Here is a 25,521-nt window from a genome sequence, read left to right on the forward strand (position 1 = left end):
TACTTAAAGGCCTCCTCCAGTGTTCAGCTTAAGCTGCATAAATCCGCAGTACTAGACTGGTTTGGCTTTACAAAAGACTTGGCAAGGGATTACAAAGCTTCTAATGAACCTCCTGTCAGGGGTTAATTGGTTGGCTTTATTTTCCTCTTAAAGAATCAAAGGCCCTAAACTTAAAAAAAAAAAAAAAAAAGCTATAAAAATTTAAAAGCTATAAAATCTGTGCCATCACTTCTCCCTGACCCTGCATTTCGTAAGCTCTTAGTATCATAAATATGAACTCTGATATTCCAACACAGGTGAATAAACCATTAAAACATTTGGGAAGAGGAACTTGCAAACCGTACATGATATTTACTGCAAAATTTTATAGCTAAATATACATTAAATAAAACTTGCAACATGGACACAGAAAAAGACTTGAATACCAGGGCATGTATTTAAAGTTAAACAGCATTTAATCAGAATCTTTGATTATTTGCCAAATTCATTTGTGTATTAAGGAAAAAAATAGGAGAAAAGATTTAGGTTGAAACTTGGATAAAATGTCTCAGCTGGGGAACACATTTCATAAACAATTTTGGAAGTATGGATCTGGTCTCATTAGTACCTAATTAGTACTAGTTATTTTGAAGAAATGAGCAAGCCACAAAAAAACCAAATTAGATTACGAGCAAAAATTAATGTCTTAACATGCTTAATATAATTTATTCCAAAGTTCCATAAAATATTTAATATTCAGATAGAGATGTCCATGCCTTTTGTGATGCTGTGCACCGCACAGCGCCTGGTTTGCTCCCAAGCAGAGAGAGATAATTCAAGGCAGACTACAATAAATGCTGTACATTAAGGGGCAGAGTTGTTTGACTTTTGGCATTCGGCCCTCCCCCTGTACCCACAACAGCTCAGAGTGTCACTGGGTTAATTGTCTCAGCACTGACAAACGAGGGAGGGAAAGCCGCCTGCCCTGGCAGTGATTTGCTGAGGGACTGGAAAATTGTGTTACCCTTTGCTGGGTCAATAACCTCAACTGGTGAGACTTAATGGTCGGATCTGACAGCTCGGGTTGGGTCGCAGCCCTTTCACAGGAGTCTCAGCTTCTCACTGTATTTGAAGCGCTCGCCTTGTAACGACTCGTGGTGGACACCGGGGATGGGCCGACGTGGCAGCATCAGCCGTGCCCCGGCTGGGCAGTGGTGGCTCTGGAAGCATCACCGACCCACATGAAGATGAGGGGTGGGCTCTGGTGACAAAGCCCCTGGCCAACACATCTCTTGCTCAAGTCACAACCCTCCAAGGGATGGCAAACAAACCACCAAGCTGCGTGTAGACCATGGAGGCTTAACCCCTTGTCTTTGCTGTCCTTGGGATCCGTGTGAGCCGGGAGGACACAAACCCAGCAACTCCAGCCACTGCTCCCTCCATGCAGGGTGTGCTGTGCAGTGTAAACACATGCTGCTCTCGTGTATCATGCAAACTTGAGACAATCTACAGGTCAGCTGTAGCCATTTTTGGAGCAGTGTGGATGTCTGGAAGGGCCTGCCAAGTGAGAGCCATCACCGTGGCAAGGACTCCCTTTCTCACCCAGCTGTGGACTATATTGCATCTGACATGATGAGCATCTCTTGAGTCTACCTTTCAAATTTTCGGCAAACCATTTTCTCACTGTCCTTCACAAAGTTGACATTTTCGGCAGCATGATAGGAAAGATGTCATGTCGGCTGCTTTTCAAGTTGTTGTCACAGTGGTTAGCACCAGTTCTGTCATCTTTGCTTTCCTCACAATCCCCCATCTTGAGCCATGTCACAAATAATAATACTTCCGATGTTTTTGTCAAATTTCAAATACTATAACCCAGCTGCACATCTTCAGATTTACTAGTTATGTTAATCTTTGTTGCTCATCTTCCCAGAAGCTGAAGCATTAGGAACTCACTAATTAGTGACAAATGCAGGATATAGATAGAACTGGAAAAACACTACCCAAAGCCTTGCACTTAATTTATTAGCTCGATAATTTTGAAACCTAATTAAATATTCAAGTCAAATATACTTTGAAAATGTAATCTTTCTGAGGGAACATATTTATTTTCCTTTTTGCAAGAACACAAAGGGAATATAGCTTAGCATTGCTATAATTTAAGATTCGCTTCTGTGCTAGAGACAATTCCAGTACATGGTTGATGGGGCTGAAAAAAAATCCCCAAGAGAAGCTCAAGTCGCACCAGCTCATTCTGATGCTTACTGGCAATTTTGTTTTCAGCAAAGGTCTCCAGCTCAACTTTGATACTTGCTATTTGATCTCATGGACAGAAGCACTGACTCCTCCAGCAAACAGCATCTCTGCAGCAAGGACACCTAAAACACAGCTGCAGGAACTTGTGTTCTCACACACAGTCCACAAACACATCACTACTGCACTGAAGCAGTGATGAGAAGTAAGAGGAGAGCAAAGGGGTGGGAAAAAAAAGTTTTTGATGTACATGGTATATACAAACACATGAGGGGCAAAACGGGTTTGGGTCTATGAATTCAGGTTGACAAACAACATTAATGTCTCCATCTGTGTGGAGACACAATTCCATCCAATTCTCTATAGCTCCTGCTCATGGATACTTGAGGTGTACGGCAGAAGTTGTGGGCAGAGAGGGAAGCAGAAGGGCAAAAAAGGCAAGAAAAATAACTAACGAGATTTTTAATTATAAGTAAACAAGTTTCAGATCACTCCTTCTGCTGCAGATTCACTGTGTTGGCTCTAAACTAGTAAATTCCCACTGTAAATATTTCATATGAAAAGTTTTAAATGCCACTTTCCTAATCCCTCCATGTTTTTAAGTTTTAAGCCACAAAAACAACAACATCAACAAAGCAGGTGGTGATATTAAAAAAAAAGGGTTGCAATTTAAACAGCAAAAATGATAGTCCTTGTTTAGCTTAGATGGTTTGTGCAAATTCCAGCGTTAATTATAAATTATAATTAGGACCTGTGATCCTAAGGCCACTGCTTTATTCTACAAGTCCCGCCTCCCCCCATGCCCTTTTCTAATTATACCCAGTGCCCCCAGGGCTAGTTATGCTGCTAAAACAAATATATCAAAATGATTTTTTAACAAAGACTAATATATGAAGCAATAGCATGCATTTGTATGCAATTATAAATATACAGTATAGCTCCAGCACGTTCATCTCTTTGACATAAGCCTCTATGAAATACCATGGCGGCTTCTAAATGAAAAGACATATCATCTTTTACACCTTTTATGTTTAACTTGTCTACACTTTTTTTTTACTGGGGAAAATATTGCTTACACGTAGCAAACAGATCTTTGCACGCACTGTGAGCCCTGGCATGCAGAGCCAAGGGAAAAAAAACAATGTCAAAAACTGATGCAAATAATTTGATTTTTTAAGTAACAACTCAAATATAAAACACGTGCTGCCTTCAGCTCCCTTGCTGGTTGCCAGGTGCAGCACATATGAGCTATACAGTAAACATCAATGATTAGTGCCTTGGACGGCATGTGTCAGGATAGGCTTTCTCAGGATCCCTCGCAGGAAGACTTGCCTGCGCAAAGTCCCACCGGTTGCACGGGGCAGAGCTCTGGGGATGTGGGCAGGATCACAGCTGCCTGCCTGCTGCCTCCCACATCTCCCCCAGCAAATTGGACCTGAAAGAGCCCACCTGTCTAGACCCCCAGGAAAAAAGTGTATTCAGCAAACATCAATTTTCCCCGGCTCCCTTTTCCTTCTGGGGATTCACACGGCGCAGGAAATGCCGGTCCGGAGCCCTTTGTTCATCCCAGAGCTCCTGGGTGCTTCCCCAGTGAGATGCTGCCGAGCATGGGAGCCATTTCATCTCCCAACTCCTGCCTTCATTTCGTTCGGGCTCTCCTCCACCACCGCAGCACTGAGCCAAGTCACGGCTCATCGCTTCTCATGTGCGATCTGCACCCCTGACGCACCGCGGCTGCACCGGATGGTTTCTGAGCCCTGCCATCCTACACCCATTGTAATGAATCACGTCAGCCGTGGAGCTGGTGATCTGTTGGTGGCTGGCAACCCACTGCCCTTCAGCACAGGCGCCGGATCCCACCCGACAGACAGTCGTAGCGTGTGCTGTGTCACCATGGACTCATCACGGGGCTGGATGGGACATGGAGCTGGCACCCAAAGAAAGGGTACGGCATCACACCCTGCCAGATCCAACCTGCCTCCCTGCAGCCAGGGCAGTGCATCTGAATGAGACCTGGAAACTCAACACTAAGTCCTAGGGAAGCACACGAAAGTATCATGATAAAATGTTCACATATTTACTACTGAAGGGACCAAAACAATCCTGGATTTCTTTTGTTTCAACTGGCTGTGTAGAAACCTTGCCTTTATGTGAAACAGCCAGATATGCAATTAGAATACAATGGAAAAAATTAGAGGTATGTCATGCAGTTTTCAATTCCTCAAGGTTTATGACACTCTCATTATTTCTGCTGTAAAAACACTAATGAAATGTTACCATTAGCTAATGAAAGAGCAACTTCTTGAAAACAAGCTCGAGGCCATAAAATACAGTTTACAGAAGAAAGGGAAGTCACTAATATACCAAATCAATTAACAGAGCTACTTGGACCTTGGGTAAATCGTCATTGAACTTGCAACTTGCAGAAAATTATGGTGTTCAGTTGTTACTAGACTGGAGAGGATTCAGTCCAGCACCCTGATTTTGATAAGCTCCATGTCTGCTAATACTAAGCATGCACATGATCAATATTTTAAGTCTTATTTTTAAAAGTTTGAGATTAACAAGCACAAAAAGAGTCTTTTACGGTGCCAACTTTAAAGCTGAAAAACAATATTATTATACGCCTAAATCAAAAAAATGCACAAGAAAAACAAGGCCACTCCTGAAAGTGACTGCAAGGGGCAGGAACCACTGCTCAAGGTTTAGGCACTAGCTTTTGACCTGGAAAAGCTGAGCTCAACTTTCTGCTCTGCAATGGCTCTCCCATGTACAGACAGGGAAGCAGCAAAGCTCCTCTGACACATCCCTTCTCTGTGTGTCAAACAATGCTGGCAGTAGTCATAGCTCTCCGACATGAGGACAGTGAAAACATGGAAAGAGAAGGCAGGGAAAGACCTCAGTGGCCATGTAAAACCTTCCACAATTTTACCCCAAATCACAATGTCTTCTCAAAACCATTCCTGCTCTTGTCTTTGCTAGTTTTTAAGAACTACTGATAAAGGAAAGCAACAACCTCAGTATTACACTGGTGATACCAAATGCAGAGACATCAACAAAGACACAATGTATGTTGTCAGATGACTGGATAACACTGTGCCTTTCTCACCTGTCACCTAAGTACATATATCAGAAATCACATCATCTTTCATAATGGTAGGACTTTACAAAAGGCATCCAGTGATACCCAGTGGAGAAGACTCCGTTACCAACTCACTAGTGACCACAACAGTTAAAAAGCATCGAGTTCCTCAGTCTTAGTGAAGAGCAAGTACCTGGGGAACAGCAAACCATGTGGATATTTCTCTTGTTGATCCCTGCCTTCCTGACAACCTGACCTCACATAGTCAGGTGTCTGCAAGAGGTGAAACTTAGGACAAGTAATTTACATTTAACCCGATTTTTACTTGGAAAAAAGATGAAATTAAAACAAAAAATTAAGGGGACTGTCACGCAAACAGCAGTGATTTACAGCCTTGGTACAGAGAGATCATGTCAGGGCTCTGAATAAGCAACATGAGCCCAAAGGAGAGGGAGACCAAACTCTGACATATAAAGCAACAGGGCTACAAAATGTCCCCAAAATCCCATTTTGACCATTTCACCTGCTGCGGCCGCAGGGTCAGCTCCAAGCTGGAGGTGCTTTTCCACCAGCAGCCGTCCTGCCCCTATCCCGGCTGTGGTGCAGCGGCTGTGCTGCCGAGGCGGGGGCCGGACGGGCGAGGAGGCATCGTGCCCACGCTGACGCCTGTCATCCTGTCAGCCTTGACCTCCAGGCTGTCCTCAGCGCCCGCACCGCAGCCCGCCTGCACTTCCCCGCTGACTGCGAGCGACTGTTGTCTCACTGCCTGACCTTATGTAAACACGATACAAACAGACAGCCCACCTCAGCTCCATCACTGTCTGCTGCTAATACAGGAGATTGATAGCCACATGAAATTATCTCCCTTCTCGACCTTCATTACTGGGTGGCATATTCTGACTGACAGCCAACCTCGTCCTGGGGAAAGCTAAACCACCCGTTTGGGGTTTTTACTGTCTAAAAGTGAAGGAACTTTTTTTTTGTAAAGAAAATCAACACTTTTTCCGTTTCGACAGAAAAAGAAGCCTCTGTTAAACAGAAGAAGGTCTCGCAACTCAATCTTTCCCAGACAACTGTGCATCCCAACAACAATGCAATGCATGGCCGCTCCAAGATGTTCTGCTGAATGCCGTGCTGGGTCTTGGGGCAGGTGTGCCACCTTGACAAATTTTACATGGAAAGTTTTCAGCTCTGCCACGAGCTATAGGTTTCCTGGGGAGAGCAGGGCCAGCCATAAGGCAACAAGCAATGTATGGACACAGCAGGTGGGAGGAAGGGACGTAGCTGAAGCGAACGCGGCTTTACACACGTCGCAACTGCCAGGAAGGACTGCACGGGTAAATACCGGCTTTCGATCGCTCTCTGCCAGCCAGCTCGCAAACGCACCACGCATGTGGCCTCAACAGCTCTCTGAAAAGAAATCGTGACTCTTCCGCTCAGATATTCACATTTCTTATAGAAGACACAAAAGATATGGAGTCATGTGTTCTCTCAGACCCCCTGTGGTCCCTTTCTGTGACCTTCTGATAGCAAAAGCCAGACGCTGCACCCCGCGGTCTCTGCACCAAACTGCTGGGTGCTACCCAGAGCCTGCCCTTGGTGGCAACGCGCAATGCCGCAGCCTTGCAGTTCCCGCACAGAGCCTCCTGAAATCCCCAGGCAACAGAGAGACAGCAGTGACCAAGAAGGAATACGAACCTTCAACCTTCTGATGTGAAGTCAAGCATCAGCTAAAGACAGCTAAGTCATAGCAAGACACCTCACTTCTTTCTTGGAATATTTTAAATGGAATGTGACTACTTCAGTGACTGGAATAGCCCGTCCATGGCCGAGCTTCCCCTCTGGCCGTGCCCAGCAGCTCCCAGCATAGTGCAGCAGCCACACACAGCCCTGTACAGCTTTACAGCATGAGACTGGGGTCTACATACCACATGAGTTTTAAAGCATCACGTTTCCTGAGCCCACAACTCTCCAGCCCCACGGGGAGGGAATGGCAGGTTGTCACCTTGGCCAATACTGTCAGATACCTCCCACCACCAACCCTGATGAAAAGGAGGTTTCAGCTCTGGCTGTGCTGGACCCTGTGCAAAGGTACATGGGGGACCTGTGACTGGCATCTACCTTCTCTCTGTTATGGGCTAAATGGGCTTTGAGCCAGGTCCTGTTCCCACACCAGCTGAGACGACAAAGGGCAATGGGGCAGCCAGTTTCACTGCCTGGTCCCATCCCCTACATGTCATGTGAGCTATCTCACATGTTTACACATGCCTAAAAGTTCAAGGTCCTGACCCCCTATGGGACTTGGGTGCCCAAACTCCATCCAGCTCCCAGGAGAGTGTATGACCCAAATGCCAGAGCCACAGTGGGCCTCCCTGAGCTGTGGGGATGCAAACTGCCGAGTGTGCTCAGTGACCAAGGAGCCCCCAGTGCCCTCTGCAACACACTCCTGTGCACTGAATGTTTTTGCTTACCTTTTTGGCTCTGGATTCGGCTGGGATTTGGGCTCTTTCTTTTTTTTGGACTCCTTTTTGGAATCCTTTTTTGTCTCCGTCTCAGCAGCAGGGGCCTGAGATGCTTTGCCCCCCTCACCGTCTGCACTTGGCTGTGACCCACCAAGTAATTCTGCCATGAGTTCTCTTGGGGGAGTGATTGAAATGTGGGGGGCAAGACCAGCAGCAAAAGTGAAAGAAACAAGAACAAAGCATGAAAAAACTCAAAATAAAACAAAAGGAAATTAAGCTGAAAGGAAACAACTGAAATCATATCACAATTGGCAAAGAAAGAACGGATGAGCAAAGGAAAGTCAGAACTAAAAAAGAAACTAAGGAATCAAAAACTTGGTTTCCATGACAAGATGTATGAAAGTAACTGCAAAAGCAAGTGGCAGCCTTGCAATGTGAAACCTGGGCAGCGCATGTCGTAATTCGGGGTGGTATTTACCAGAGCATTTATGAAAACACCTAATTATTTTATACCAGCAGCATATGCAGGATACACAGTGATATCTCAAAGTATATAATACAACTTAACAGAAAAAAAAGCAGAAAAAGAAGTTGCAATAGATACTACAGCTGTCAGCAAAATAAACAGAGGGAAAAAGCACAGCTCCAGTTCCTCCCATCAAAGGTTTTCCACATTTGAGAGAAAGGAACTGGCTTCTTCTGAAACTGAAACTGCTTTGAAACAGTGCAAGATAAAATTTTCAGTTATGTCTAAGCAATTTCTGCACTGATGTCATGTGGACTTTAAATGAGACATGGGTGCCCAAGGGCTTAAAGCCCTTTTGAACACTGAAGTTTGATAGTGCTGAAAATTTCACTGCTGCAATTTGTCAGATCCTCTCTCACAACAATTAAATCAGCACAGTGTATCATTTACTTGTATTTATTCAACCTGCAACAGTCACATGTACTTCAACTTTATCTTGTCCAGAATTGCATCTAGCAGGTGCCTGGGCAAGAAAGTTAAAACCCTTCATTTCTGGATCCTCTGTGTGCATTTTTACTGCTTACATTAAACAAGCAACGAAACAAACAAACAAACCGACTATGCCACTAGAAGTGCTGCTGCCAAACATCCACTGTGAAAACAAATTGGGGACTGTTGTGCATTATCCAAGGAAACCTATATTTGACAAAGTCATCCCTTGCTGGCAGGATGCTGCTAGCTAAGAAGAATTCCTTACCTGTTGCCATGAACATGTGATGCACAAAAGGCAAAGCTGTAGTGAAGTAAGGTGGGGTCAATCATAGCTCCGTTTTCTGCGCGCTCTAGCAAATCTCTGAGGTAGCAGAGATGTCTGTGACAGCCTCTCACTCCATTACGTGCACAATACTCATCTAGCACAAAGACCTGGCCAGGACTAAACCAGCCCTGTTTAGAAATAAAGAGACTTGATTTTAAATATAAGTTATTAAATACAAAGGCTATCAGATTTGGAGGTGTAGTGGTCAACTGTTCTAATAAAAGGAATACAAACCTAAGGCTATGTTAAGGAAAAAGGAGAGAGGTCACTCAAACAATACAGTCTGAACATCATCACTCAAACACAGCATATACTCAGTGCAACTGTTAACAAAAACATATTATGCTACCATTAAAGGGAAATGTCACTTAAATGCTGAAAAGTTAGGCCAGTTCATGACAGTGCCTAGCAAAAAGAAGAGGGAAAAAAAAAAAGACACCTTTAAAAGATGACAAAGGTTTGGTTATTTAAACAGTGTGAAACAGTTTTGGGGATGGGATTGTACATTGGGCCAGGAGCAAGAAGACTGATGTGGGGGAAGAGTATGGAGGATTACACTGAACAATGACTCTTGCATCTGGCAGGTAGGAACGTCCTGCAGACAGAGAAAGGCAGCTCTGCAGTATCAGAAAGGGATGTTTCCCGTGATCCTTATTTTGTGCCACTGGCGACATGCTCTGACATTGCCCACCTCCTCGGCACTGAAGCAAGGGGAGCTCTGCTCAAGAGCAGGGTCTCTTTACACATCCAGAAACCTCAGACTATTTCTGTCTGTCAGTCCTGAGGGCCTGCTGACATACGGCTTGCAGTGCAGTGCAGTGTCCGGACTCCCAAGGAGGACGCCCTTCCCTGCGAGGGGATGGCTCCAGTGAACATCCTGGGACAGCCGAAGCGGAACGTGCCTCTGCCTTTGGGAACGGCGCTAATGAGAACAAGAATAATCTCGTAGATTGCTTTTCAAAATGCTGCAAAACCGTCAATATTTACATGGAAATTTGGGTGCTAAACAATTGCTAAGACGCAGCTCTGGAATGCATCAAGCTGCAAAATCTTTCATCGTTTAATTGAAAAGTTCCTGCAGCGGGCGGGAGAGTAGTTGAGGCAGAGCACTGCCCCTATAGGCAACTTCTTTGCCACCCCATCTGTTACCCCAAATGCTACATCTTAGAAACAACACTGCTGTGAAAGATTAAAATATATTTTCTACCACTCAGATGACACCAAATCTTTTCTAGATGCCAAAATAGCTGCTTTGAAAAGAGTTGAAGAAATATCAATTAAGAGCTCAAAGACATAGAGAAGGATTTGCTCATCCTTATTGGGCCAACTCCAAAACAGATTGAGAAAAGAATTAAAATAATGAGGGGAAAATGATAGATATAGGGAGTAGCTACAGTGCTGGGATCACTGGAAGTGCACATTTCAAAATGAAGACACAGAACAATGCAGATGGGACAGCCCTCTGGAAGGCTATTTTTTGGGAGGGGTATATTTGCCTTCACCAGTCTTAATGGCATTTTGTCTGCTTTTTGGTTGGTGGCATTATGCTTGATTCTGGAGTTCTTTATGTTGCCTGTTTGTTACATCCTTGGATGATCTCTTCACCTTGTCTCTCTCACGAAAGTCTTTGGCTATCAGGCACGGTAAAAATATAGAAATGTCGTGATTGCTCTGCAATAGAAAGATGTCTGTGTTTGGTTATGGGGATAGAAGTGCAGCTGAAACTGTTATATTCACCTAATGCATACAAAGGACTCATTTCTCCCTACAGGGTGAAATCTTGGCCCTACTGACACTGACGGGAAGGCTGGCACTGATTTCACTGGAGTCAAGTATTAAGCCCAGAGTTTAAAGTGAAGGAAGCAGAGACTGGATCCAGTGATCCAGAGCAACCCACACTGCTCCCCTGAACTGGATGCTGGTCCTCAGGAAGAGACAAGGGATAGGGGCAAACACTCAGGGTTGCTGCCATGGTGCAAGGAGGGGAAGTGTGAGCGAAAGCTCAGAGGTTCAGTGGTGAGCTTCAGACCTCATTAGACCACAGGCAGCAGAATGTGGGTGGAGAGACCCAGAGCCCAACAGAACCAAGCAGTCTTCATTTGCAGGAAGAGGTAGGAAATAAAACACCTGCTGCTGAATGGGGCTCCAAGGGAGCAGTAAATGCTGCTCACCACAGCCCCAGAAAAACTCCTAAGGTTTGATGAAAGGTGGTGTTCAGACAGATCTCCCAAATCTTCAGGCAGATCCTGGCTCTTGATGAAGATTTGCCTGGCCCAACCAGCTGACACCCAGCCAGCCTGGCAAACGCAGCTGACAGTGATGACACACGGGGTGTCTGTCCTCAGTGCAGAGAGGTACAGCGCAATGTGGCCTCACAGATGTCTCCAATGGAATTAGGAAACCTGGAGGGGACAATGGAGAAAGGGCGCAGAGCACAGGGAGCTCCACTGACTGTTTTCAACAAGCTGAACTACTCCAATACAGGAAAATGTGTCTAAGGCACCAGCAGGGAGTGCCATGGGAGTTTTGGAGCTGGGAAAAGCAAGGATTGGTCAGGGCTGGTGAAACATGGACCAGCTTTCTAAAGGCAAATGCAAATTTTGAGAAAAACAGAATTTTTGAGGGAAAATTTTCACATTTCATTAGCTTTTTAAAATTTTGCCTTTTACCACAGGAAGTCCAAGAGAATTTAATCTTGGTGGCCTGCTTCATGGACCTCTTAATCTGACTCCTTCACATATCTTGGCTAGGCTGGGCACTCTGAAGACTTTCCATCAGTACATGCTGTGCCATATAATGGGAATTCCATGAATGCTGACACATCATGGTCAGTACAGCTCCAGCACGGACCCAGCTGTATGAGCTGGATGCTGGCAGTGGGTTGGGAAGTCTTGGGAAGAGTTGAAGGGCAGTCTCAGAAACAGCATACATGTCCAAGTGAAAGGAGTGAAGACCCACGCATGTGTGGGGTCCGTACCATGCTGGAACAGCTGAATGCTCATCCCAATAGTCCAGGAAGAGCCCTGAGCGTGACTCCGCTACCAGTTTGTGGATGACAGGCAGGAGCCCTCAGCAAGCTCTGCAGAAAGTGCTCTTCCCCTTTCCCAGCACCGAGCTCTCTGCCAGTAAACATCACTTCTGCTGTGGCTGAGTCAGCCAGGCTGTTTGTTTTCCTAGGGATGCCTGGCTCAGCCCATGAGTGGGCTCACAATTGCGTTGTTTAACCTGGTTCCACAGAAAGGAAGTGATGCTGAGTTATCCTCTGTGTCTGGGTAAGTCTTCCCTGGCACCTCCAGGTCCACGTTTGAAAACAAGAAGAGGTGTGATGAGGCAAAACTCCGTGGGACCTTGCATGGAATGTCCTGTAGGGAGAATAAGAACTGCCCAGCAGCACACAGAGTGGACAGAGCAGGCTTACCATGGGCTCACAGCTCCTCCAGCCAAGTCAACGCAGTGCTATCACCAACATCCCAATGGCACAGTAAGAACACTGGGAGTTCTTTGCAGTTAAACTCAAATTTTGAGGTCAGCCTGGTTTTTTTTTACACAAAACCACGGTAAAGCAAGTAAAGAAGCATGTGAAATCCAAGCGTAGGTGAACACAGGCCATTATTCTCTTCCTTACAACACTGCAATGGGTGATTTGAAAGAAGATCAAGTTAATTGGTTAATTGGTGATGCTCCGCTCCCAAGAGGCATGACTTGGTGCTGAGGGGAGCTCCACTGCTCCAGCAGCTTCTATCAAAGGCCTAAACATCTCCATAACGAGCAGAAGTGCGGTTGGTGGGTTTCTTGAAGAAAAACAGTGTTAATTGTTTTCAGTGATGGCCTCGCACCTCTCCACGGGTTTAATTCAACAGCCACAGCTCTCTCACCAGGCCCGAGATTGCACAGAGACAAACCAGCAGCAAGCCAACCTCTCAGACATGCATGGATGGGGATGGTCTTCCTAGGGTCAGCCATGCGTGGGGAGCAGAAGCTGCATGCCAATGTCACTGCCTGCCAGAGCAAAGACCTCGATGGAACCGGTGAGGAACCTGCTGCAGGTCTGACAATGCTCCCACCAAGCCTACTTGTACCACTTGGGTATCTGCGGGTAAAGTGCAGCCTTCTCCCACCCCATCCTTACCTCAGGGGACGTCCACAACAGTTCCTCCTAGCCCTTCCTCTCCTCAGGGAGGTGACAACTCACTACCACTAATGGCATTTACTGACTCTGAGCCTCTCAGAGGAGATTGGTCCTCGCGTGCGGTGCAAGGTGTGGGGTAGTGAGAGAAGCACCATGGTGGGGGGGGGGACGTGGAGGACAGGATTTGAGACCAACAGCCTCATTGCCAGCTGCTCAGCTGTGCTCCCAGGTTGCTCTTGTAACAGCAAGACACTTGAGAGTCCCAGCTCCAAGACTGCACAGCTGGTAAAGATGAAGGCTCTTGGCACGGGGTGGTCCTTCTGGTGAAGGAGCCCACCATGACACCCCAGAATGGAGGGTTCTGTGCAACTCTAGGAGGGCAGCAGGTCAGAATCTGTCCCATGCCATGTTCAGGACAGGTTCTCCATTTCAGACCCCCCTAGAAAGGATTCATCCTATTGTTTTCTCAAAATTAAGAGCCTTTTCATCCTCCTCACTGAAACTCCTAAAAATTAATTGCTCAAGTTGTGTTGTTATCAGTTATTTGTAATTTAAACCCTTACAGTAGCCAAGAGCCCCCAAGCACTGCACTCCAGCCAAAGGCTACAAGCTGTCCTGGAGCATCTCCTGCCACTGTCCTACAGTGGGCTGAGAGCTGCAACTGCTGCTCATGGGAGTGCTCAGGATGGGCATGCGACTAAGGGAGCGTGGACAGACTGCAGCATCACTGCAGTTATCCACATAGTACCACCTGTTACCTGCTTGGGATCCCTGCTCATAAAGAGACATAAAGGTGGGCCACAGTTATTCCTGGTGGGACTCCACTGACATGGGAGGTGGTATCAGACTGTCATCTCTCCCCTGTTCTTTCATCCAGAAGACTCTGGAAGGCAGTGCAGGAGGCTGCAAAACACTGCTCTCTACTTCACATCCCCACACTGGAGTTCGTCTTTGCAGGAAGAAACATTTTAAGCATTGCAAACAGAAACGATAAAGACAGTGCGACTGGAGAAGAACAGCAGTCAATTCACTGCAGGCAGCCTCTCAAAAGAAAATACCTCTGGGCCAAATTCAAACCTGGTGTAAACAGAAGTCAATCTTCCAGCAACAGGGGGATTAGCCCCCACTCACACTAGCTTTGACTTTGCTGCTTGATGTTTATATCACTAGAGACCAAAGAATATACTTGCCAGACAAGAATAGGAATCATTAAGTCTGTGGTCCAAAGTGAGGCGCTGAACCATCTCAAAGAGTGAAGCGTGGTCAAAGTTACAGGGATTGGAAGAGATAAATTCATCCATGCCATGCTTTTGAGCTCTATCTGCATCTGTTCATTTATACATATAGAGAAAGACACCATTTAGAGAGATATAAGACATTTTAGTTGACAAATACAACAGAGAAAAATATACAGTATGAAGCATGAAAGCTAAATATCTCCTCTTCCCTTCATTGCCATTAAGTTTTCTCTTTGCAGGCTACATAGTACACTTCACCTCCCATTGTCAACTTGCATCAGTTATAGACTATATTATTGCATTTAGGCAAAAGATTTTAGAATTAACATCTTGTCAACTGCTCATTATAGTGCATTTATTCTGTATTTAAAACCAGAACACAAACCCAAGAATTCACTCTGTATCTTACAACAGGCTATGAGTTAACAGAATTTTGGCTCACATAAGTAAATTAGCTCCTATTTAGATAGCTGTGGTTAATTGTAATAGATTCTGCCATTCTAATGAAGTTACAGCTGTAGCATTTTTCTCTACATTTGCTATGTTCTCTAGGTATCAGACCAGTTACGTTGTTCTTTATCCAAATGCCAATGTTTGTCTTCCCCACGGCAATTTTTTTTCCTAATGGCAACTTTAAATGCTACCTCACTGAAATAAAAAGATGCTCTTTTAAGCATTGCTAAGAAGTTAAATTGATATGTAGTTTGTTGTCACAGAGGCAGTAACCCGACAGGGCGCCGGAGCTGCCAGTCATCCCGACGGAGAGACTGAATTTCCTCTGCCTGGATTACGAGCTGCCATTTTTGGGTGAATTAACAGCCTCAACGTATTCACACTTCTCTGCTTTGGGTGACGTTTACGGGCACTAACTCCTAGGGGCTAATTAATTAATCTCAACATGGTTAACTAAAAATACACCGAATTCAGCAGTCGAAATGAAGCCGCCAAACCGGCCTGGGTGCGGCCAGCCGGGACCCTGCTGGGAGCAGGTTTTGTTCTTCCAGCGGCTGGGGAATTAAAGGACACCTTTCACTCGGTTTTGTCTGTGCTCAGCTTCCTACTATATGGGTTCTTGCCAAATCCTTGACAAAGAAAATAGGATTTAAATCCTTCCCCTGTTTATAGCCTCCTACGGGAACTGGGTGGCCTTGAAACAATGTGGCTGAAAGGACACAAAAATGCAGTTTTCCGCGATAGGAGTATATGGTAACTGTATTTGTTTTAAAACAAAATCCCTCTTTACCAGAAAAAAACCCACAAAAATCCTTAATTAAAAAAATTCAAGTAAATCAAAAGAGCTTTAAATGAGAGTGCGAATGTTCTTTTATATATGTTTTACTATTCAATATTTAGCTGTGAAGGATGGCATGTCTTTCTAAATACCTCGCTCATGTCAGTGCTCTCAATGATCATTACTGATCATTGGAAGCAATCTTTACATTTTCTGTATAGTCTGTCATTATCTATATACAAACTATATAAATAACATCACCCACTGGAAAGAAATCAGACAAATTAAAACATGTAACATTTCAACTAGCTGCTAGGAATACTTAATTCAGCTGTAGCTGGCAACTTTCCTCACTAAAACCCTGCTGAATAAACACTGACGTTTTTCCTACAGCTGGTTAATTTTTGAGGGTCTGCTCCCCTGTTCCACTCTATGTGCTGGGCCCTGCTGCCCCCCATGTCACCTCCCTCCCTGGTCCCAAATTCCCCCCTCTGTCTCTGCCAGCAGCTCTGTGCATTCAGCACAGGGACAGAAGAAGCTCCTGATGGTGCCGAGTGAGGTGGCAGCACAAGGGCTGGTTCGGGGGACGGGGACAACTTCCCTGAGGAGCGCATCACCTCCAGGGCACCTATCCAGCACCCTTGGGTATGGGATGTGAAGCCCACCCAGCCCTGGGGCTTGTGGCATGGGTTGGCTCCTGTCTGTTTTGACAGCTTTCTGCCCTCTCCTCTCTGTCCCTTCCGGCCAAGATGGATTTGATTGCATTCAGTCCCAAAGAGTTCGGCTGTGCTGTTTCGATTCCATCCCTAGTGCCCGCAAAATGTTTTAACAGCTATTATCAGACTATTTTTAATGGCTTGCTGCTCTGCCCGGCTCCTCGGAGTTGACTGCAAGCTGACAAATTGGCTGGAGGCCTTCATTTGCCAGCTTTGCTCAGAGATTTTATTACTTTTCAATTAGAAGCCCTGATACACTGTCAATCCTCCTGCTCAGCCAACGAGGCTCCGAGAGCCGAGTAAATCAGCTGGAAATTTGAAGAGTCCTCTAGCCCTTTAGCTGGTGAACTTTTTTGAGCATATGTGCTAGAAAGCATGTTTGAAATGAATATTTTTTACTCCAGACTAATAAGCTTTTCCCCACGTTACGTTCTCTGATCAAGGTGGACACAGAGCAGACCTTTGGTTGGTGGGAACTGACCGAAGCGCCGCTGGCTTCCACCGAGCTGAGGGTCTGGTTGGGCTTTTTACAATCTCCCTGCCCAAGGCAGGGGCACAGACAGTTCCCTGCCAAGTGTGAGAACAGACACAGTGATTAAATGTCCTTCACAACTGTCCATAATCAGGGACAATTTTACTTTCATTAATCACTTTGAAGCCACACCTTACTGAGCATCCCGTTGGGTGCCTGCTCGAAAGCCCATTTCCCCTAAAGCTCTCCACCTCGGAACAACCACATGAAAAGAGAGACATCAGACATGGCACTGCGTGAGCTCAAGTGACCAGAAAAGCATGATCCACATGACTTATGCTCAGTCAGTGGTTTAAAATGTGGATTTCTGCCATGGGAAGGAGGATGAGCAGCTGCAGCTCTTCCTGCAAAGCCCAGCGCCGCAGCTCTTGCACGGCCAAACCATTTTGCATCAGTAGAGATGCAGGGCTGGGTGGGTGCATGTTGCCCACCCAGGGGATACAGCTGGTGTGATGTGAACTAGAGATGCCTGTGAAGAATGGTAATACAAATGTGTATTTCTTTCAAATGGAATATCAGCTCTGGGCCAGATGCTGCTCTGGGCCAAAATTCTTAAAAATAACTAGGAGCAGGTTAAAGAGGTCAATCCTACACTAAATTCATCTTCCCTTAATTATTCTAAATAAGCACCCCTTACGGAAACCTTACAGTTTCTTTTTGAATTTTGATTTTTCCAATGGACTCACTTTTAAAAATGAAATTCAGGAATCGAATTTTCCCAAAACATTAAACTTCCTAGGCAATACACAAAGAAAAAAAGAACAGATCTAAACATATTATTACCCCACTTCAGACACATATCTGCAATTTAAAATAATGCCAACATCTGCATTTGAAATAAGTTTACGTCTAATTTACCTTCTTTCAAAATGGTCTGTACAGTTTGCATGTGATCTTAAACAAAGTACAAAACGAGAATGGCTAATATTCACACCCAAACTGTACAGCCAATTTGTAAGTACTTTAAATTAATTGTTTCAGTCAAATACGGCTGCTTTTTTGACCCTGCTCTGTTATTCTAGCTAAAAAGGAAGGAGAAACCAAAGAAAGAAAGTTATATGATGCTCCAGTAATTTGCAATCCCTTCCCAAGGTGCCGTGCCAAGCTCGCTAGTGCTTCTTTGTTCGGGGCTCCAGCCGAAATGCTGCTGCAGGCCCACAAAAGTTATCTTACATATTTAGACAAGCTCCACACAACTGCAGCTGAAAGGTGTTTGATGGTGGTCTCGGGAGGGAGGCTGCCAGAGGAGGGACACGGGCAGCACAGGCTCCACGAACCTTTCTTCTGGAAAACTGCAGACTTTGGCCTTTTGTATCACACTTGGTCTCTACATTACTGCCTTCTTTTAATACTGCCAGGTTTATTTTGTTCGTTTTTATCCAGTTTGCATTTTACACTGACTTCATTAACTAACCCCCTGTCACACAACCCCTTCCTACAAGTGTTTGAAGTCAGTCTTAAAAATCTACCAGTGTCAGGAACACAAAGATTTCAACAACAACAAGAATAATGAAAACCAAAGGACTGTCCCACTGTTTGGTTCTCTGAGGGCTGTATTTCTCTATATCTAACTGTTATTTAAAAAGGAAGAGACAAAATTGTCAAATCTTTCATTCTTTTTTTAAAATGTATTTCCCTGCCCTCTGCATTTCTTTTGCTCCAGCAATAATTTTGGCAGATTTTGCTTTGAGAGCTGTGAAGTTAATAGTGGGGGACAAGCTCCATAAAAGAATTCTTGTTATAAAAGGCTTTAGATAGCCATTTTATTGTAAGAATTTCTTACTCCAGATTTATTTCTTTTCGATAATGAGTGACTTTGTTTTAGTATCAAAGGCAACTGAACATCCAGTAAATTTTACAACGCTTTTGCTTATAAAAATAACCAATACAATTCCAACAAACAAACAAAAAATCAAACAACTGTAAATTAAAAGGTGACTTTGTATCTTACTCATCTGGAAAATGTGTGCTTGTCATATCTGCTTGACATTACAAGAATGAAGATGTGGTTTGGACAGTAACAAACAATGACACTAGTCAACCTCATCAGGAGACATGAAATAAAGGAATGACAATGATTGATGGCAGCTATTCATTTACAGATATTTCTAGAAAACTCCTCACTGGCCTGGCTGGGCAAAGCAGGAGAAGTTTTCCAGGCTGTGCGGTGCCGGAATGCACCGCGGTGGTGAGTGACTGTGTGCCCACCGCCCACTCCCAGGGGCAGCGGGGTCCCCTCGTGTTCTCACCACTATATGAGAGCTCACGGACATACCTGGACTGTGACTCGCTACAGAAACACCCAGGGAAGTGCCTGAGAGCCTCATTTTGTCCGGCTGTGTGGAGCAAGAGGCTTCACCAGCGAACACCAGTGTTCTGGGGGGGAGAAACTAAACCCCTGCACCAGGAAATTGCCAGGTGGATTGTGAGTGAGCTGCTGGCAGTGCTGGCTGGTGACTTAGCAAGTCCCCTCCTCACCACGCACTGCGACATTGCCACCTCTGAGAAGTGATATGTGTGTGTGTGTGTGTGTGTGTGTGTGCACAGGGCTCTGCAAACCTCCTCCCCAAACCTCCTCCCTGCGCGGAGCTGCGGCCGCTGCAGCAACCTCAACTCGCCTCTCAGCTGCAGAGCAAAGAGCTCTTTCTTTTCCCTTTCATATCATTCCGTGTTAGAAGATAGTTTTAAATTTAATTGCCTGTTTATTTCTGTGGTTTATGGCTTTTTCCCCTGCTGTAAACAAATTCTTTTCTGCTTGAGTTACAATTTTAATAAATTATTATGAATGTTCCTGTAAATCACCAGACACACCAGGCACTGAACTGCAATCTAAGTTATCTAATGCTTGGTCATTAAATGAATAAGAATTTGTAGTATGAACTTACATAATTCCTTGTGTGGCAAGTCAAAAACACAGTTTTAGAACAACTATTTAGAGTACAAAACATTGTTTCACAGCATTTTTATAACTATTTAAAAATATTTTGAATTGGATGACTGCAGAAACCCGTGAATTTGTATTTCATAAGTTAGAGTCCCAGGCTTCTTAAAGCACGTAGAAGTGATTTACAGGCTAGTTTTAAATTCATGCAAATTACGTGAGAACTGAATTAACATTTTAATTCTGCATTCCTGCAATGAAGCATCTGCAAGTTGACAATACAGAAGACACAGCAGCGTTCTTATGATATCTCTAACTATCTAAAAAAAAAATAAAGCAATTAAAGCACAAAACTAATAATCTAATAGGATAGCAATGCATAGTAGTGCAAATACATGTAATGTTGCCAAAATCAAGTTCATTCATTCATTCACTCTTTCTTTCTTTCTTTCAAAGTGGCAAAAATCTGTATTTCATTCAAATTAAACTTTTGTGCATTTTTTTGAGGTAAAGTCTGATAAGAATCCTCTTTGGAAATCCAAACATTTAGAAAACAAAATAAAGAAAGAAAAAAGAAAGTGTCTGCTGAGAAGGAATTCTGCCTGCTATACCCAGGGGGATATTTGTACACACACGCACATACTCACACATAGGAAAAAAAGAAGAAAGAAGAAACAAAAGGAGCAAGAAGGAAAAAAGGAGTCTTGTTTGATGGCCAGGAGGGATGACACCGCCTGTTCCTTCTCATAATTGCATTCAGATACTCCGGATACATATTTGCCAGCTCTCATGACCCACTGATGCTATTCCCTCCTAAGGAAAGCAGGCACTCACCAGATATTAGAGAAGAAGCTTTTAACACCAATAAAGGATTTGTACTGGGTGTACTTAGGACTGAACAAAGACTGAGGAGAAGCTGTCTTACAGCACAAGTTTGGGCTTTTATATTTTTCAGAGTAGGTATTCCAGTGGGAAAAGGTAAAATAGCAATACCCCTGGCCTGTGCTTTGACAAGCATGGCTTTGATTGGTGACTGAGACCCATGCTAAAAGATTAATTTATGATAATTTGGGGGAACAGCAGCACCCCTCCATGACAAATGCATTTAGGTCTGAGTGGGCCAGCATCTCCAAATCTGGGGTGACCCAGAGAGCTGCCAGTTGCTGCTGAAATCATCCCCTAATGAGTTCATGGGAGAGGGAACTATCAAACCTCGATGACTCAGGCTTGTTTTCACAGGGCATGCGTGGAGGGATTTTTGGGGGTCTCCTCTGGAGTCCTGCACCTTGTCTAGGTCTCTTGGGGTCTCCTGCCCTACCTTGCTACACCCTGAGGTGTCCATGGTTAGCCCCGCACTCTGGTGCGCTGCACCAAGCTAATCATCGGCACGGAGAGAAAGGATATTGTCAGAGTGCAAAATGATCTGTTTTCAGGCAGGAAGCAGTCAACTAGATGTAAATTCCATGAAACAAAAGAAGGTATTATTTACAGTTTTATTGTGATGTTAATTAATATTTACATCTTGGAATGAAAAATAGAAATGTTAATGATTGGCTTTACTAAGAGGATCACTTGATGCCAATGTGAAAGCCAGGGAGAGAAGGCAATTATGCAAACATCACATGCATCCCAATTTCAGTATGGAAACTTACATTTCAAACCTCAATTCAGGAAAATAACATGGAAAGTTTGTACTACAAAATCTAAACATGAGAAAGATTTAAGAGAAAAAAAAAAAGCACATTGCATACGTCAGATAATCTAGCCTGATTATCTGAGCTGTGCTAGCTACAGGGAAGCACTTACCCTTGAGTCCAGCTAGAAGTTAGCAGGGTAAGAAGGAACAAACCAGAATAACATAAAGACTAGCAACAAGGCTCAGGAAAGCAGACAGGAGCCCTAACCTAGCAGCTAAATATTTGGGTTCAAGCAAAGAATGAAAAATAAACTTAAAGAAAATCAAAACAACCAAAAAGAAAACCACTTATAGCTGAAAATTTCTTAAGCAGCTCAATAAACCTCGCTACTTATTATGGGGGAACAAATCATCACAAATTCTCAAAACAACCAACTCTTTGTATATGGTGTGATTAACAGTTATTAAATATAAACAGACATTAAAAAATTAAATATAACCACAAGTGATACATAAAACAAGTACGGACCAATCTTTCATGTTAAAAAGAAAAGGGTTTCGGAAAAAAAAGAACATTGAGCATGTTTGGGAATTTTGTTTGATGCATCACTAACACAGAACAAACAAAGACTGCCGCTTTCAGACAAGTGACCACTTTTATGAAGCTTAAATATTGCCAAAAGGTGTAATATGTATTGGCAGCATTATTGACTATAATACTGTGCATGGTTTCAACAGTAAACAAGAACAGTTTGGGTTTTTTTCTTTTATAATGCGAACACTGGAGAAAAGCACAGCTTTGCGTGAATGGAGTTTTTCTTTGAAATTGTAGCAAAACAAAAAAAAAGCAAAACTTTTCACTCTAACAGGTATTGTTCACCCACATAAAAGGAATTGTAGAGTCATACAAAAATTAATGAATAGCAGGATCTATTTTTTTTTTCAGTACTTAAATAGCAAATAAAATAAACTCCACCCTGGTTCGGAGCTGTCTGATTGCTTCCAACTCAAGTGCTGCCATCAAACTGTGGATGAGAATTTGAGTGCTGCTCTATCTTTGTATCTACTAAGTCAAAAGAGAGGGGAACCAAGTGAATTCACTATTTCTCCCAAGTTTCCCAAAGAGCAAGATATGTCCTTCCCAAGTTTCTGTGTGACAGACAGCTCCATGCCAGGCGTGGAGGGCTGGATTTTCTCTGCGTGTGCATGCATGCGCATGAGCCGTCTTGGACTGCTACGACATGAAAGCTGTAACAACAGTTACTCGTCAAATGGCTTAACATTTACTTCTTTGCACATCCTCATTCACCATAGCCTCTAATAAGCACAAAAAAAAATGACAGGTATAAAGATAAATGTACAAGAATAAAATGTTTTGCAAAAGTCCTTACCTTTCTGCAGGTAAAAAAAAAAAAAAAAAAAAAAAAAAGAAAAACAAACCCCAAACCAAAACACCCAAGCCAAAAAAACCCAATAACAAACCAAGACCCTTTTAAAAATGCAATACTTGATATGTTTGAATTTCAAGACTGAAGGAGCTGAGATATGTATTTGTGCATTTAAGAGTCCCGACAAGCCATCATAGCATGCATGGCTCACTCCTGCTTCGGATTATTTAACTGCTGCACCCAATGACTTTTGCAATGAGCATTGCCACGTACAGACATTGAAATATGAAAAATGAACAGCCTTTGCTGTTGAGATGAAGGTGTACTATGGTATGTTGCCCTACTCCTCTTGAAGGATGTGCACAAAAACCTGTCAGAGGAATCTAGATTCAAAGGAGGAGAAGGAGGAAGGAAGACGAAGGTCAAAACACACTAGCCCAGAGGATGCTGAGGTAGCAAGTCATCATCAAATTGATGGACTGATGAGCAGACCAATTTCTCTCTTCCAGGCTTTGGCACAACACAACCAAGAGGGTTTCCCAGTGCTTGCAGCAAAAAGGGGAGCCTGAAGCCGCCCAGCTTCTCAAAAAATACATTGTGGGTGGAAAGAGGGTGGTGGTGTTATAAAAAGCAAAATGATCCAGATTTGGAGCTGGCATTAGCATGAGAACAAGTGAGAGAAACTGAGGTCAGATCCTGACCCCTAGGATGCCCTGGAGGAACCAGGGAGTGAAATCTTGGCTGTTTTCACCAGAAGCAAGGATGAGGGATCCCTGCCTCCTGGCAGGCGAGTGAGATGGAAAAACAAGGTCAAACCTGTGGCATTTCTCTAGCTCTGAGCACAGTCAGGCTGATAGAGTCTGCAGGACTATGAGTAGCACAAGGCTCTGATGGATGTGCTGGGCTGTGGGCTGTGGGCTGCAGAGAGGACTCCTGGGCTCAGCTACTGACCTCCCTGCTTCCTGTCAAGGGCTAGGACAAGCAAGATGCCCCTTCTCCACCCCAGGTACTCTTAAGCAGAGGGGTTCAGCTCTCCCATGCACACAGCGCTTGGTTGTGCATGGAGACATCACACTCAAATGTCCACAGCCCTGGGCATTCCCTTTTCCTCCTCAAATTCCTGGCAGATTTTGCTACAGCTACTACAATGTGTTTGGGAACGCAAGCCTTACCTTTGCCCACCAACATATTGGTGCGACAAAGTGAAAACTCTGTAAACATCAGGAATCTACCCAGCAGAAAAAATTCTCCAGGCCTGATGTCTGCAGGGATGGGAAACAACTGAAGGGAAAGGTGCTTCCCTAGTTTGATGTTCTCTGTTCTCATCTTACTCCACAGGAATCATGCTGGAATAAGCAGGAGTGTATCCTCTGTGCACCAACCCCACAGCTATGAGCATCCTTCAGCATCACTTGTTAGGAAAGGGAGCCACAAGCAGCATCCCTCTGCTGCTCTCCTTTGCTAGGCTTTGAAGGCTTTCAGCATGTAAAAAAGCAGCAGTAGAAGGACCCATGCCTGCTATGTCCAAGAATTCTTTGATTAAACACTCTGGGCAGAGGGACATAAAATCTCTGGGATGCAGTCTCAGGTCAGCACAACTCAACCAGGCTAGAGGCTAATTATAGCCAGTAAATGTCCCACTTACAAGAGGCCAATTCCTACCTCCCATTTTGACTTTCTGAGAGGCACCCTTCCTTCCCAACCCCGGTTCTTTACACCTTGCACTCCCAAAGTCAGTGACCTGACTGGGATGAGGAGGATGAGGGCCACCGAAATTGAAACACTCACTGCAGGTTTACCGCACTGCATCACACTACATCTCACTCACAGCAGCAGCAACGCAAGACAGAAGGGAGGCCAAAATATGCAGGCATGTGGAGAGTACAAAAAATTAAAAAGCATCAAGCAGAGGTTTTCTGCTGTAACATTGGTTGTATAGCTGTATGCCTTGCACTATTGTTTTCTATAAACACCAACATGAAAAAGTCAAACAAATATAAAAGACAAATATAAATGCTATTGACAAGCAAAGGGCAGATTTTCTGAGTTCCTCGTAACAATATACTCCATAACTGCTTTAGAAAGACTATTTTAAAATGTTAAAATCTGCTTTAATTAGGAGAATTCTTTAAGATTTACCACTTTTCCTTCTTATATTTAATGATATAATTCTTAATTTTTGCTGAAGCTAACAAGAACTGCTGTATGTTACAAAACAAAGGGGCTGCAGACGTGTGATTGAGACCTTCAAGAAAAATGAGTGAGGAGGCATTTGTGTGGTTTATAATCAAATTACATTTGCAAGACAAAAGAAATTGCTCTAAATTTCAAATGAAGCAAACTGGGTATAACTGCACAGGACATGCAGCATAGCTACGACTTAAAAGATGATTGCTCTAAATTCACATCTAACTGGCCTGCAAAGCAACCTGTTAAAAATACCATATGTTTTCCTACAGTTGAATATTCAACAGGAGACCTCTTTTTGTGTGTGCATTTCATACTTGCAAGATTTGCACCTGTAGTTCTGGGCACGTGATGCATTTGATAGACAGCTAATGGCACTAATGAATCACTCTGATCTGGGTGTGCAGTTTATTGTGTGGGGGTAAGACGCGTGTCTGTGAAAAGCAAGCTGGGTCTCAGGCTCTCAGATCCCAGTCTCTCTCCTCCATCAAGTATTGCACTTTAAAATACCCATTGACAAGTTCCCC

General features: G+C 44.1%; 1 protein-coding gene across 25 annotated transcripts in view; it reads right to left on the reverse strand.

Moving 5' to 3' along the window:
• Positions 1–25,521, reverse strand: part of CADPS (calcium dependent secretion activator) — a 211,808-nt gene that overhangs the window by 72,177 nt on the left and 114,110 nt on the right. For 13 of the 25 annotated variants that reach the window (XM_027722969.2, XM_027722966.2, XM_027722964.2 and 10 more), the window contains exons 12-14: positions 21,590–21,601; positions 14,376–14,512; positions 8,997–9,184 (exon numbers count right to left, since the gene is read on the reverse strand). In XM_027722969.2, coding sequence (XP_027578770.1) covers positions 8,997–9,184; positions 14,376–14,512; positions 21,590–21,601 — 337 coding nt within the window. Of the gene's footprint in view, positions 1–7,782; positions 7,948–8,996; positions 9,185–14,375; positions 14,513–21,589; positions 21,602–25,521 lie in introns of all 25 variants that reach the window. The other 12 variants (XM_027722979.2, XM_027722977.2, XM_027722967.2 and 9 more) reach the window with 3 other exon arrangements.

This window comes from Pipra filicauda, unplaced genomic scaffold, assembly GCF_003945595.2.
Source record: "Pipra filicauda isolate LSUMZ 115617 unplaced genomic scaffold, ASM394559v2 scaffold148_size1903560_pilon, whole genome shotgun sequence".
Taxonomy (NCBI): domain Eukaryota; kingdom Metazoa; phylum Chordata; class Aves; order Passeriformes; family Pipridae; genus Pipra; species Pipra filicauda.